This window comes from Oncorhynchus nerka, linkage group LG25 (genome assembly GCF_034236695.1).
Source record: "Oncorhynchus nerka isolate Pitt River linkage group LG25, Oner_Uvic_2.0, whole genome shotgun sequence".
NCBI classification, from domain to species: Eukaryota; Metazoa; Chordata; class Actinopteri; order Salmoniformes; family Salmonidae; genus Oncorhynchus; species Oncorhynchus nerka.
Genome location: NC_088420.1, coordinates 15,905,028 through 15,917,536, shown reverse-complemented (window position 1 = coordinate 15,917,536; position 12,509 = coordinate 15,905,028). Strand labels below are relative to the sequence as shown.

At 46.8% G+C, this 12,509-nt stretch overlaps 1 protein-coding gene across 1 annotated transcript in view; it reads right to left on the bottom strand.

Annotated features, from left to right (window-relative positions):
* Positions 1 to 5,262: 5,262 nt before the first annotated feature.
* Positions 5,263 to 12,509, bottom strand: part of LOC115122793 (TM2 domain-containing protein 1-like) — a 30,349-nt gene continuing 23,102 nt past the window's right edge. Inside the window, exons 6-7 of the mRNA XM_065009607.1 lie at positions 7,831 to 7,943; positions 5,263 to 5,921 (exon numbers count right to left, since the gene is read on the bottom strand). Coding sequence (XP_064865679.1) covers positions 7,833 to 7,943 — 111 coding nt within the window. The 3' untranslated portion in view covers positions 5,263 to 5,921; positions 7,831 to 7,832. The remainder of the gene's footprint in view (positions 5,922 to 7,830; positions 7,944 to 12,509) is intronic.

Here is a 12,509-nt window from a genome sequence, read left to right as displayed (position 1 = left end):
TGAGGGTCTTTGTCAACCCCCTTCTGGGGGCTTTAAACACACACCCCTACTGCAGTTTGAGCTGTTGCTACGTGGCTCTGTTCAAAACGTCTTCCCTACTTCCATCAGAGACCTGAATGTCTTGAAGAAATGTGTTTCCACCATTGTGCAGGTGGACACATCCCTTAAGATGAGATCCAGAGGGATTTGTATTGCTTTATTAGAGCAGAACGTGAGGTTTAAGAACTGCATTTAAGATCTGCATTTAAGGGAGCAGGGGTAACCCAAAGCAATATGGGCATCATAACAATAATATACCATAAACCACCCACAGTCCCCCACCCGCCGTGACATAGTGCCCGCGGCGCCACTCTCATGCCAGCCTCCTCCAGCGCCAGGTTCCTGCTGGCAGGGAAGCCAAGTATCAGCTGAGTCGCTATGCCATACCATGCTATGCCTGAGCGCATGTGTGATTATTGAACTGGCTTATCTGGTACCACGCCAGCCTGAAATGGAAAACTAAAAGAAAGGGATTAGGAAGGGAGAGAGAGAGAGAAGGGGAGGGGGGCTGGGGGGAGAGAGACGGCAGGGCCTGAGGATTTATTTATTTATTAGCTCCTTTGATCAACACTTTATGAAGCCTGTCACCTTATCAGTGAATTCCTCTCCTGCACTTGGTCATGAGCGAAGTAACTGTAATTTCATGGCTTCTGTAACCTACGCAAATGTGCCAGTGAGGGGTGTTATGGGGGGGTAAACCATACTAAATCAAAATGTTGTTACTTTCCTTTTTTGTGTGCATTTCTTTACCACACCAACAAACAAACAAGGAAATTAAGTTTTATTTCAGTGATTAAATATCTCGTCTGGTGGTGACAGTTGACGTTGTCATTCTTTAAAGGGCTTTAATACTTGACCAATGTAGTCGAGTGGAGGAGACACCCACCCAGCTAGCATACAGACTCTGAGGAGGAGTCATTTCTTTATCCATCCTAAACAGATTGTTATTGAACAGCAGATTTCATCAGCCCCAGGGAGGGATGCGTAATGGAGTAGAGAGGAAAGGGTGTAAAATGGAGTGAGCCAAGATGAGGAGGAGGGAGCCAAGATAAGAAGAGAGGGAGCAAAGATAAGGAGAGAGGGAGTGAGCCAAGATTAGGAGAGAGGGAGTGAGCCAAGATACGGAAAGAGGGAGTGAGCCAAGATACGGAGAGAGGGAGTGAGCCAAGATAAGGAGAGAGGGAGTGAGCCAAGATAAGGAAAGAGGGAGTGAGCCAAGATACGGAAAGAGGGAGTGAGCCAAGATACGGAGAGAGGGAGTGAGCTAAGATAAGGAGAGAGGGAGTGAGCCAAGATAAGGAGAGAGGGAGTGAGCCAAGATAAGGAAAGAGGGAGTGAGCCAAGATACGGAAAGAGGGAGTGAGCCAAGATACGGAGAGAGGGAGTGAGCCAAGATAAGGAGAGAGGGAGTGAGCCAAGATAAGGAGAGAGGGAATGAGCCAGGAAGATGTTTGTGTGTGTGTGTGTGTGTGTTTGTGTGTGTGTGTACAAGAGAGGGAGATGAGGGTATTACATGCAGTGTTTCTAACGGTCCTCAAGTAGTTTATCTCTGATATTGAGACACATTTTTGTTCAAGTGTGTAAGATGAGAGAAAGAAAGAATGTGTAGTGGAAAGGTGTGTGTGTGTAGAAGAGGAGTAGAGAAAGTGTGTGTGTGTGCGCGCACAGGGTAAGGAAAAATAATTAGCTTATTGAGCAGTTTCAGACCACACCATTATCGCTGTGCACAGGGCCACGGTCCAATGAGACTGCAACATGACCTCCAGCCCTCCAATCAGCACATGATCAGGAAGTAGAAATGAGTTGTGACAGAGTCAACAAGCAGCTCTCAGAAGGCCTGGCGATGCACATGAATCAGTCTTGACCTGTGCTTACCAAACTGAACAGGGGTAATGAAAGCCCTCCTTTGGGCAGTAACGCAGGCACTGTGTGTGTGTTTGCTTGCGTGCCTGAGCATACTGTACGCCTTTGGGTGTGTGAGTGTGCACCTTTTCTTTTGTATGTGTGAGTGTGGTTTTGTGCATACGCCTGTGTGTGTATGTCTATGCATGTATGTCTGTGTGCGTACATCTGTGTGTGTACAGTAGGCTCATGCGTTGGAGGCTATGGGCAGAACAGTGCGCTCAAATACCTCAGAGAACCTTTAGCACAGGAAGTGATTCATCATAACATGTGTGGGGGAGATATTGTCCCCATACTGAACCAATTAGGGCCTGTCCTCTATGACCTGGGATGTGTCCCAACATAGTATTCCCACTAGGGAACCATTTGGGATGTAGTCCTGCTGCTGGGCTGAGAGGAGCTGAGGGGGCTCTGGAGCGTGGTACACTGCAATAATTACGTTGTGATTAAACACACATGGCTCGTGACCCTGCATGGATATACAGAGAGTCGTGACCTGTCCAGATATCTCTCTCTCTTGCTCTCGTTTTTCTCTTTCAGAGCTGAGAAGTTGCCAGAAACCAGGACGTACTTAAGGAGTGAAGGAGTGAAGGAGGGATGGACGGAAAGATGTATGAACTTTATGAAAATCAGGGACAGCTGGAGAACAAAGATTGCTTTATGTCCCAGCTGGCCACTGCTGCGGCTGTTTTGCTGCACTAGCGAACATGATGTGAAGCCTGGATATCTTCTCTAGTGTTCTACTGGAGCTGAAGACTAGGGCTCTATCCCAAATAATACTCTATTCCCTACATAGTGCACTACTTTTAGACCAGGGCCCTATGTAGGGAATAGGGTAACCTACATTTACAATGCGACCCCCCCCCCCACACACACACACACACACACACACACACACACCTCCAGCATGACGGTACAACACAGTCAGACTTTCAACTATCATAAGACTTTATAAAAATAGAATACAGTTTTATTCCCATTCAGTGCTCAGCTTTTCACCCATTGAAGTCTGTTTAAAACACAGCTGGTTTCTCAGGTAGAACTTAAGTCTCTAGTTAAAAGGCTTGGACTAAAACCACAGTGGTGCACTACTAGACTGGTTAAACTACTAGCCTGGTTAAACTACTACTCTTCCAATAAGGACAGACCCCTGGCTGTAGGCTCTTCCAATGACAGACCCCTGGCTGTAGGCCCTTCCAATAAGGACAGACACCTGGCTGTAGGCCCTTCCAATAGGGACAGACCCCTGGCTGTAGGGCCTTCCAATAGGGACAGACCCCTGGCTGTAGGCCCTTCCAATAGGGTTCTATTTGGGACATACCCCTGGCTGTAGGCCCAAGCCTTCCAACCCTGTCTCTGAGTAACCAAACCAGCTGGGACTCTCCCTGTGCCACTTTATGATTTCACTCACTTGACTTCTATAAAGACGAGCAAACGTTACTGAGGGGCCGGTGACATCATCCCAGCCTTCCTGTTATTTCAGCTTAGACTTTTCTCACAGTCCACTGTAGAGGTGCCTATAGGGGACAAGTTACTGCAGGGCCTCTCTGATTCTGAGAATGGAGTGTGTGTGTGTGAGAGAGAGCCTGGGAGAGAGGGAGGGAAGGGGGGATTGTGTTTAAACTCCTTGACATCAGGGTTTGCTTGGGTGTCAGTGTGAGTCTGTAGAGCAGCTACATCCTCCTCAGTCTGATTCAACTAGCACACACTAAGGCCTGCATGCACTTCACAAATCACTGCAGACCAAACTATTATCTACTCATCTCTCCCCACGCTCCTCTCTCTCCACGCTCTCTCTCTCTATGCTCGCTCCTTTCTCTCTCCTCTCTCTCCATGCTCTCTCTCTCTATGCTCGCTCCTTTCTCTCTCCTCTCTCCATGCTCTCTCTCTCTCTCCAGTCTCCATTGTCAGGCTGTGGGTGCAATCGATGGGGGTTGCAATGCAGGAGAATTTCTCCAAAGGGGTTGAGATTGTTTTCAGGGGAGCAGGTTTGGAGCGGGTGCTGGAGTCTGACAGTCTCTCCTCTCCTCTACACTCTGTGTGTGCTCTGTAATATCAGTGTTCCACACTAGAGGAATGTGAGGCTATAAAGCACTCTGCTATATGAGAAATGGCCCCCTCTTTGTCAGGCGTGTGGTGTGAGGGAGGGTTAGGCCCAGCTCAGCTCAGCCTCTACTCTGCAGCTCTCTCCTCTTCTGGGAAGTGCCCTATAAATCTCCTCACTCTTATCCCTGTACTGTATTGATGAGCTCTGGCTAGGGCGAAGGAAGAGGGAGAGTTGGGGTGAAGAGGTGGAGGGAGAGTTGGGGAGTGGAGGTGGAGAGCGAGACAGGGGAGTGGATTTGGGGGAGTTTTGAAATGAACTTAACCACTGTGTTTCAGACCACCACTTGGTTCTTTTCATACTAAAACAAACTTTATTCAGTTTAACTGCTAACAAGTTCCTTCCTTAGGATTGACCCATTATTGAACTTTAAAAAGTTATCCCTTCATAAAAATGTATTTCGCAAAGAAACCTTGAAAAGAGACTTCAAGTCCCACTGTCATTGAATATTATACATGTGCATCTGTAAACACACACTCAGCTCCTACACCCTGAAACAGTCAAAACAACACCGCGACACAACTCTTGCTATAACAAATTGCATGAGCCACTGTATCCACCACGGTGGTGTTGGACATCCATACTGACACATCTACAATCTCCAGCTGCACACTGTTGCCTTCTATTGCAGTGTTGATTAGGAGTGTCACATCCATACTGACACATCTACAATCTCCAGCTGCACACTGTTGCCTTCTATTGCACTGTGTTGATTAGGAGTGTCACATCCATCTAAAGATGGCTTTCAGGCTCCCGTATCCTGTATCAGGCCGTTCACACTATGGGTTGTGTTCCAAATGGCACCCTATTTTAACTCTAGTGCACTTCTTTTCACCAGCCTTATGGGCCTTGGTCAAAAGTAGTGCACCGTGAAATGATGATGCCATTTGGGACACAGCCTGTATCAGGTACCCGATCAGGCAGACACACAGCAGGAAAGCTCTGCCTTGTGACTCTTCCCAAGAACCCCCACTTGGACCCTTTGTAATAAAAATGACACGAGGGATGGTTCTGGGGGGAGCGGGAGAAGATCTGTCTTCATCTGCAGGATGATGCCGAGAGCTAGCGTGTCATTTCTTTGACCTCTGAACTCCCTGCAGGACAATCGGTCACTGCCACAGTTCCTCCAATGAGCTCAGAGTTCGCTAAATTAACTGCTACTGCTCTGTGTTGGACTTAAACGGCAAGTTTGAACAAAACTTAATTTACAAAAAGCGTCCATTTTCATAAAATTAAAATTTTATTACAAAAAAATAATAAAAATAAATCGCTAATGACAAATCAACAAAACAGTCACACAGAACATAAATAGTTCCCTTGCTGCCAAACATACTCAAATAATGCAATATATGACATATTTACAGAACTGTTCTCAGTGCAGATTCTAGATTCTTATAGGAGTATAACGATGACTTGAAGCTCTACGGCAGTGGTCATCAAGTCCTTGGTCCTGGAGAGCTACAGGGTGTGATAATGCTGGGTTGGAACAAAGGTCTGTACTCCTAACGCTCCAGGACCTGAGCTGGTGACCGCGGGTAAATATTAGTTTTTGCTTGATTCATTTGCCACCTCTATCCTCATCTCCTCTGATCTTTTAAAATGTGTTTTGAGGAGGTGGCAAGGAATGAAGGAAAGACTAAGGAGATGCTGGGTAAAGTCTAAACCAAAATGAACCTTCACTCTTAAGAGTATCCATTTTAAAAAGCCGAGCTTCACCACATTGGGGTACATGCAGACAGGATCAATGATCAATGTGTTGACTGGGATGGTCTTAGTGTCCGTGTATCGGAATGATCAAGTGAAAAAGATCCCAAAAAGAGCGGCATAATCGTCATGACAGGGTTGAGGGTAACGATAGTTGTTTTTCACTTTGGTCCTGAAACGAGAGAAAACAGGTTGTAAACAGTTGAACTTGGATACTCGAGGCAGTCAGTGTTACATTTTTATGTGGCCCTGAGATACATGCAGTAAAATGAAGGACTGAGAGACTGAAGAACTGTAGAGGTGTGGATGAAGACTTCATCTCTCTTTCTCGCTCTCTCTCTATTTGTCTGAGCGTAAACACTCAAGGGCTTGTAATGGACTCCACATGTGTATAATTGAACCCAACACCCCCGTCACCACAAACACACTGCAGCTTCTATAATACTAACCAGAAACTAAGGAGCCACAGACAACAGAGTGGGAGAGAGAAGGGAGAGCTGAAATCTTGGAGACTTAAAAATGTAGATATTTTGATGTTGTTGACAAACTGTGTGAAAGGGTGTGACTCTCGTTGCTCTGTGGTAGAGCTCAACCGATGAGGGACACCTATGCCAGGTATAATAACTGCACTCTCACGACCCTTTTCCCCCTCAGTCCTGAAGTGCCACCCTCCCCAAACATTTACTTAGCAGGCTGACATTTAAAAATTCCCTCCCCAGGGTAGAAGAACCGTCCTGGAGTACCAGAGGGGGGGGCAAGTTGTCCTTGGCTGGGTGTTTGCCTTTACCCCCCATAGGTCATACAAGCTACAGAGTGATGCAAAACCACACAACCTTGGGATCTGGTTCACTTTTAGTGTTTGAGCCGTTCAGAGTTTGTCTTTCCACTTGACTGTGTACATGTCATTTGGTATTTTATTTAACTCAGCAAGTCAGTTAAGAACAAATTCTTATTTACAACGACGTCCTAGGAACAGTGGGTTAACTGCCTTGAGCAGGGGCAGAACGACAGATATTGGGTTGTTAATTTCTGGGAACGTTCAATAGATTGGAAGGATGTAGAAGGCCAAAACATCAATCTTTTAAACTTGTCTAATAAAACTAGAGAGTGTTGTGAACTTCTCAATAGATTCCCTGGTTTTCCTGAAATCCCAGTTGGAGGGATTCATAGAATTATGAGGTAATAAGCAGGAAATCCAGAATCCTCCAGCAACGACTTCTGGAAAACCAGGGCATTTATTGAAAGTTAGAGAATTTCGCAACACTATACAGATGTAATAAATAGACAATCAAATGTACATTAATACAGGGGCAGGTGGAAAGACAAACGGTTACAGTGAATAATCATTTGTGGACAGACTACGTAATATACGTTGAAAGGTACAAAACATTAGGAACATCTTCTCTTTCCATGAAATAGACTAACCAGGTGAATCCAAGTGAAAGCTATGATCCCATAGGGCCTCCCGTGTGGCGCAGTGGTCTGTGCCACCAGAAATTATGGGTTCGAGCCGAGGCTCTGTCACGACCGGGAGGCCCACGGGGCGGTCACTTCAATCACTTCAATCAGTGTAGATGAAGGGGAGGAGACAGGTTAAATAAGGATTTTTAAGCCTTTAGACATGTATGTGTGCTATTCAGAGGGTGAATGGCCAAGACAAAAGTGCCTTTGAACGGGGTATGGTAGTAGGTGCACCGGTATGAGTGTGTCAAGAACTGCAACACTACTGGGTTTTTCACGCTCAACAGTTTCCTGTGTGTATCAAGAATGGCCCACCACCCAAAGAACATCCAGCCAACTTGACAACAGTGGGAAGCATTGGAGTCAACATGGGCCAGCATCCCTGTGGAACGCTTTCGGCACCTTGTAGAGTTCATGCCCCGACCAATTGAGGCTGTTCTGTCGGCAAAAGGGGGTGCAACTCAATATTAGGAAGGTGTTCCTAATGTGTTGTACACAGAGTACATGTAAATGGTAGCTGATGTTACATACAATTTTAGTTCTGAGTTTCCACAATTACACAGGGAATGACTCACCAAAGCCTATTGTCTGTCTAACTAACATGTTACTAGTGTAGCTACCTTCAGGGAGACATCTGGGTTCTTCTGTAAGTCTCATTGGTGATGGAGAGGCGTGTGAGTCTGGCACCGTAGTAGTCCACTACGTAGTCAGACTTATCTGACGGACCCACAATCTAAAGGAAGGAACGAGAAGAGACATCAGGGTACAGACGGTGAAAACCTAGGTACAGCAGGTAACACATATCTGGCAATCACAGCTGAGGGGGAGCAGTGACAGCACTCCACCTACTAGACTCTAGACCAACAGCACTCCACCTACTAGACTCTAGACCAACAGCACTCCACCTACTGGACTCCAGACCAACAGCACCCCACCTACTGGACTCCAGACCAACTTCAGCTCGGCTACCACTCAACTATGATGCATTCCAGCCTATATTTAATCCATAGCAGGTAGTGGCTTTAGTGATTGGGTTTTCAGAAGTGGGTTTGATTTTCACAACAACGTATGCCGGCCTGGAAACCCACTACCTTGTATTATTTAATCCCGTGCCTGACACACAGCTCCCTCCGTTCACGTTCCATCTATCTATCACATCTGTCTAGCTCCTTCCTCTGCCCAGTTTGAGAGTAAATTGGAAAATTCCCCAACATCATTCATCTGGTGTGGACCTCGGTCTTTCGATAGAGAGAAAGAGAGAGAGAGAAGCCTCAAACAAACGCTGTCCGGTCTCCTTTCCTCAAGCCCCGTCCAGCCAGAATCTATTAATAATAATCCCATTAGTTCATCTTCTCAAAAATGCATTTGCCCGCTCCGACTAGTTAGTCTTTCAAATATAGGGCAACGCCTCGCGCGAAGTTTAAATAGGTTCTCCGGACACGCAGAACTACTTATCAAAAGTGTCACTTTTACAACAGTTGAGCGAGCTCAGAGGCAGTGTATACACCTAATTGACAATGTAAGTGTTGCGCTGGGGCGTGCCAGCCAAAGCAGCATAAAAGCATTCCTCTCTCAGGGCCTTCAGTAATACATTAGGAGAACAATAAACAGTGTGACGGTCACCTCGTTTAATCAAAGTGGCCGAACGGACGCTGCTGCCGTTTTCAAATGAAATAGCGACTTTATACAGGCCTGCTACACAGTGGGATGTAGTGTAGAACTGGAGAGGAAGAGGAAGGGGTTAAATAGAGGAAGAGGGGTATTCTGTTTCTTTGAAGGGTGTATCATGATGTGTGTTTTGGTCTCAGATGTGATACAGGGTGACTCCAGCAGCATAGACCTTTGTTGAAATATTATTCAAGATGAAGGCATACAGTCCTAAAACTACACACACCACCACTAGTCTATATGACAAACTAATATATTTTTTCAAGGAACACGAGAAAAAAAATTAATCCCAAACAAATAAGCCTACTTTTCATTATAAACACATCCCACCATGTTGACGGAGTTCAAGCTGAAGGTCTGCTCTATATGCGTGCCGATGCTTGTCGTATTCATTAGTCAAATCAAATCGCATTAGTCAAATGCACCGAATACAACAGGTGTTGACCTTAGTGAAATGCTTACTTACAAGCCCCTAACCGACAATGCAGTTAACACAAATACGGATAAGAAATAAAAGTGGGGTACGAGTACAGAGTCAATGTGCAGGGGCACCGGTTAGTTTAAAGTATGTACATGTAGGTAGAGTTATTAAAGTGATTCTGCATAGATGATAACAACAGAGAGTAGCAGCGGTGTAAAGAGGGGGGGGGGGGGCAATGCAATAGTCTGGGTAGCCATTTGATCAGATGTTCAGGAATCTTATGGCTTGGGGTTAGAAGCTGTTTATAAGCCTATTGGACCGGGACTCAGCGCTCCGGAACTGCTTGCCGTGTGGTAGCAGAGTGTGGCTGGAGTCTCTGACAATTTTTAGGGCCTTCCTCTGACACCGCCTGGCGGTGGCCCAAGTGGTGTACTAGGCCGTACGCATTACCCTTTGTAGTGCCTTTGCGGTGGAGGCAGAGCAATTGCCATACCAGGCAGTGATGCAACCATGCTCTCGATGTTGGAGCTGAAGAACTTTGAGGATCTGAGGACCCATGCCAAATCCAGTTGCAGAGGGGAGTGTTTAGTCCCAGGGTCCTTAGCATAGCATCCTCACGTAGGTATTCCTTTTGTCCAGGTGGGAGAGGGCAGTGTTGAGTGCAATAGTGATAGAGATGGCAGGAAGCTTGGCCCCAGTGATGTACTGGACCGTTCGCACTACCCTCTGTAGCGCCTTGCGGTCGGAGGCCGAGCAGTTGCCGTACCAGGCAGTGATGCAACCATGCTCTCAATGGTGCAGCTGTAGAACCTTTTGAGGATCTGAGGACCCATGACAAGTATCTTTTCAGCCTCCTGAGAGGGAATAGGTTTTGTCGTGCCCTCTTCACGACTGTCTTGGTGTGCTTGGACCATGTTAGTTTGTTGGTGATGTGGACACAAAGGAACTTGAAGCCCTCAACCTGCTCCACTCCAGCCCCATCGATGAGAATGGGGGCGTGCTTGGTCCTCTTTTTCCTGTAGTCTACAATCATCTACTTTGTCTTGATCACGTTGACGGAGAGGTTGTTGTCCTGGCACCACACGGCCTACCTCTAAGTCCTCCTCCCTATAGGCTGTCTCATTGTTGTCGGTGATCAGGCCTACCACTGTTGTGTCATTGGCAAATTTAATGATGGTGGTGCAGTCGTGCCTGGCCATGCAGTCGTGGCTGAACAGGGAGTACAGGAGGGGACTAGGCACGCACCCCTGAGGGGCTCTTGTGTTGAGGATCAGCGTGGAGGATGTGTTGTTACCTACCCTTACCACCTGGGGGTGGCCCATCAGGAAGTCCAGGATCCAGTTGCAGAGGGAGGTGTCCTTAGCTTAGTGATGAGCTTTGAGGACAATATGGTGCTGAATGCTGAGCTGTAGTCAATGAATAGCATTCTCACATAGGTGTTCCTTTTGTCCAGGTGGGAAAGGGCAGTGTGGAGTGCAATAGAGATTGCATCATCTGTGAATCTGTTGGGGCGGTATGCAAATTGGAGTGGGTCTAGGGTTTCTGGGATAATGGTGTTGATGTGAGCCATGACCAGCCTTTCAAAGCACTTCATGGCTACAGACATGAGTGCTCCAGGTCGGTAGTCATTTAGGCAGGTTACCTTAGTGTTCTTGGGCACAGGCACTATGGTGGTCTCCTTAAAACATGTTGGCATTACAGACTTGGACAGGGAGAGGTTGAAAATGTCAGTGAAGACACTTGCTAGTTGGTCAGCGCATGCTTGCAGTACACGTCCTGGTAATCCATCTGGTCCTGCGGACTTGTGAATGTTGACCTGTTTAAAGGTCTTACTCACATTGGCTGTGGAGAGGGTGATCACACAGTTTTCCAGAACAGCAGGTGCTCCCATGCATGTTTGTGTTATTTGCCTTGAAGCAAGCATAGAAGTAGTTTAGCTTGTCTGGTAGGCTCATGTCACTGGGCAGCTCTCAGCTGTGCTTTCCTTTGTAGGCTGTAATGGTTTGCAAGTCCTGCCACATCTGACGAACATCAGGGCCGATGTAGTACGATTCAATCTTAGTCCTGCATTGACGCTTTGCCTGTTTGATGGTTCTTTGGAGGGCATAGCGGGTCCGGGTTAGAGACCCGCTCCTTGAAAGCGGCAGCTCTAGCCTTTAGCTCAGTGCGGCTGTTGCCTGTAATCCCTGGCTTCTGTTTGGGGTATGTACGTACGGTCACTGTGGGGACGACATCATCGATGCAGTTATTGATTAAGCCAGTGACTGATGTGGTGTACTCCTCAATGCCATCGGAAGAATCCCTTAACATATTCCAGTCTGTGCTAACAAAACACTCCTGTAGCTTAGCATCTGCATCATCTGACCACTTCTTTACTGGTCGAGTCACTGGTGGTTCCTGCTTTAATTTTTTGCTTGTAAGCAGGAGGATATAATTATGGTTAGATATACCAAATGGATGGCGAGGGAGAGCTTTGTATGCGTCTCGGTGTGTGGAGTAGAGGGGGTCCATTTTTCCCCCTTCTGGTTGCACATTTAACATGCTGATAGAAATTTGGTTAAACGGATTTAAGGTTCCCTGCATTAAAGTCCCCGGCTACTAGGAGCACCGCCCCTGGGTGAGTGTTTTCTTGTTTGCTTCCTGCTCCCACACTGGTTCCCCAATGAGGATGGAGAGGGGTAAGAGGGGTGAGGCCCTAACAGGGTGAAAAATGGATTGGCTTCTCTCCCTGTCAGGCTCTGTGGACTAAACAGGTTAGGGGGGTCCTGGGGGAACGAGGGACGGGGGGGAGAGAAGCCCTTCTGCGAAAACAAACCAGTCTCATTAACCCCCATTTATAGAGAGCTTAGTGCTGAGAAGAGCAGAGGGCTGCGGCTGCACTGATTGAGATACAGGTTCACTCTGAATACAAACAGACATTCACGCACGCACACACACACTCCTCCTGACTGGCTTGGCTATGCTTCTGCGCAATGTTCCATGGTTTACTCTGATTGGAGTGTGTGAAGCATGACCATTGTAGCAAAGCCCAGGCTGCTCTGTGATGAACAAAATGTGCTCCACTTCATTGATTACCACCACTGTTAGTGGGAGAAGGAGCTATGGTTTATACACGAGACTGTGCCCAAATTGAGCAACTTGTTTTTGAAATCTTAGAAGTTGTTCTGAAATCATACAATTATCAAACTTGCATGAAATCCATCCGATTCT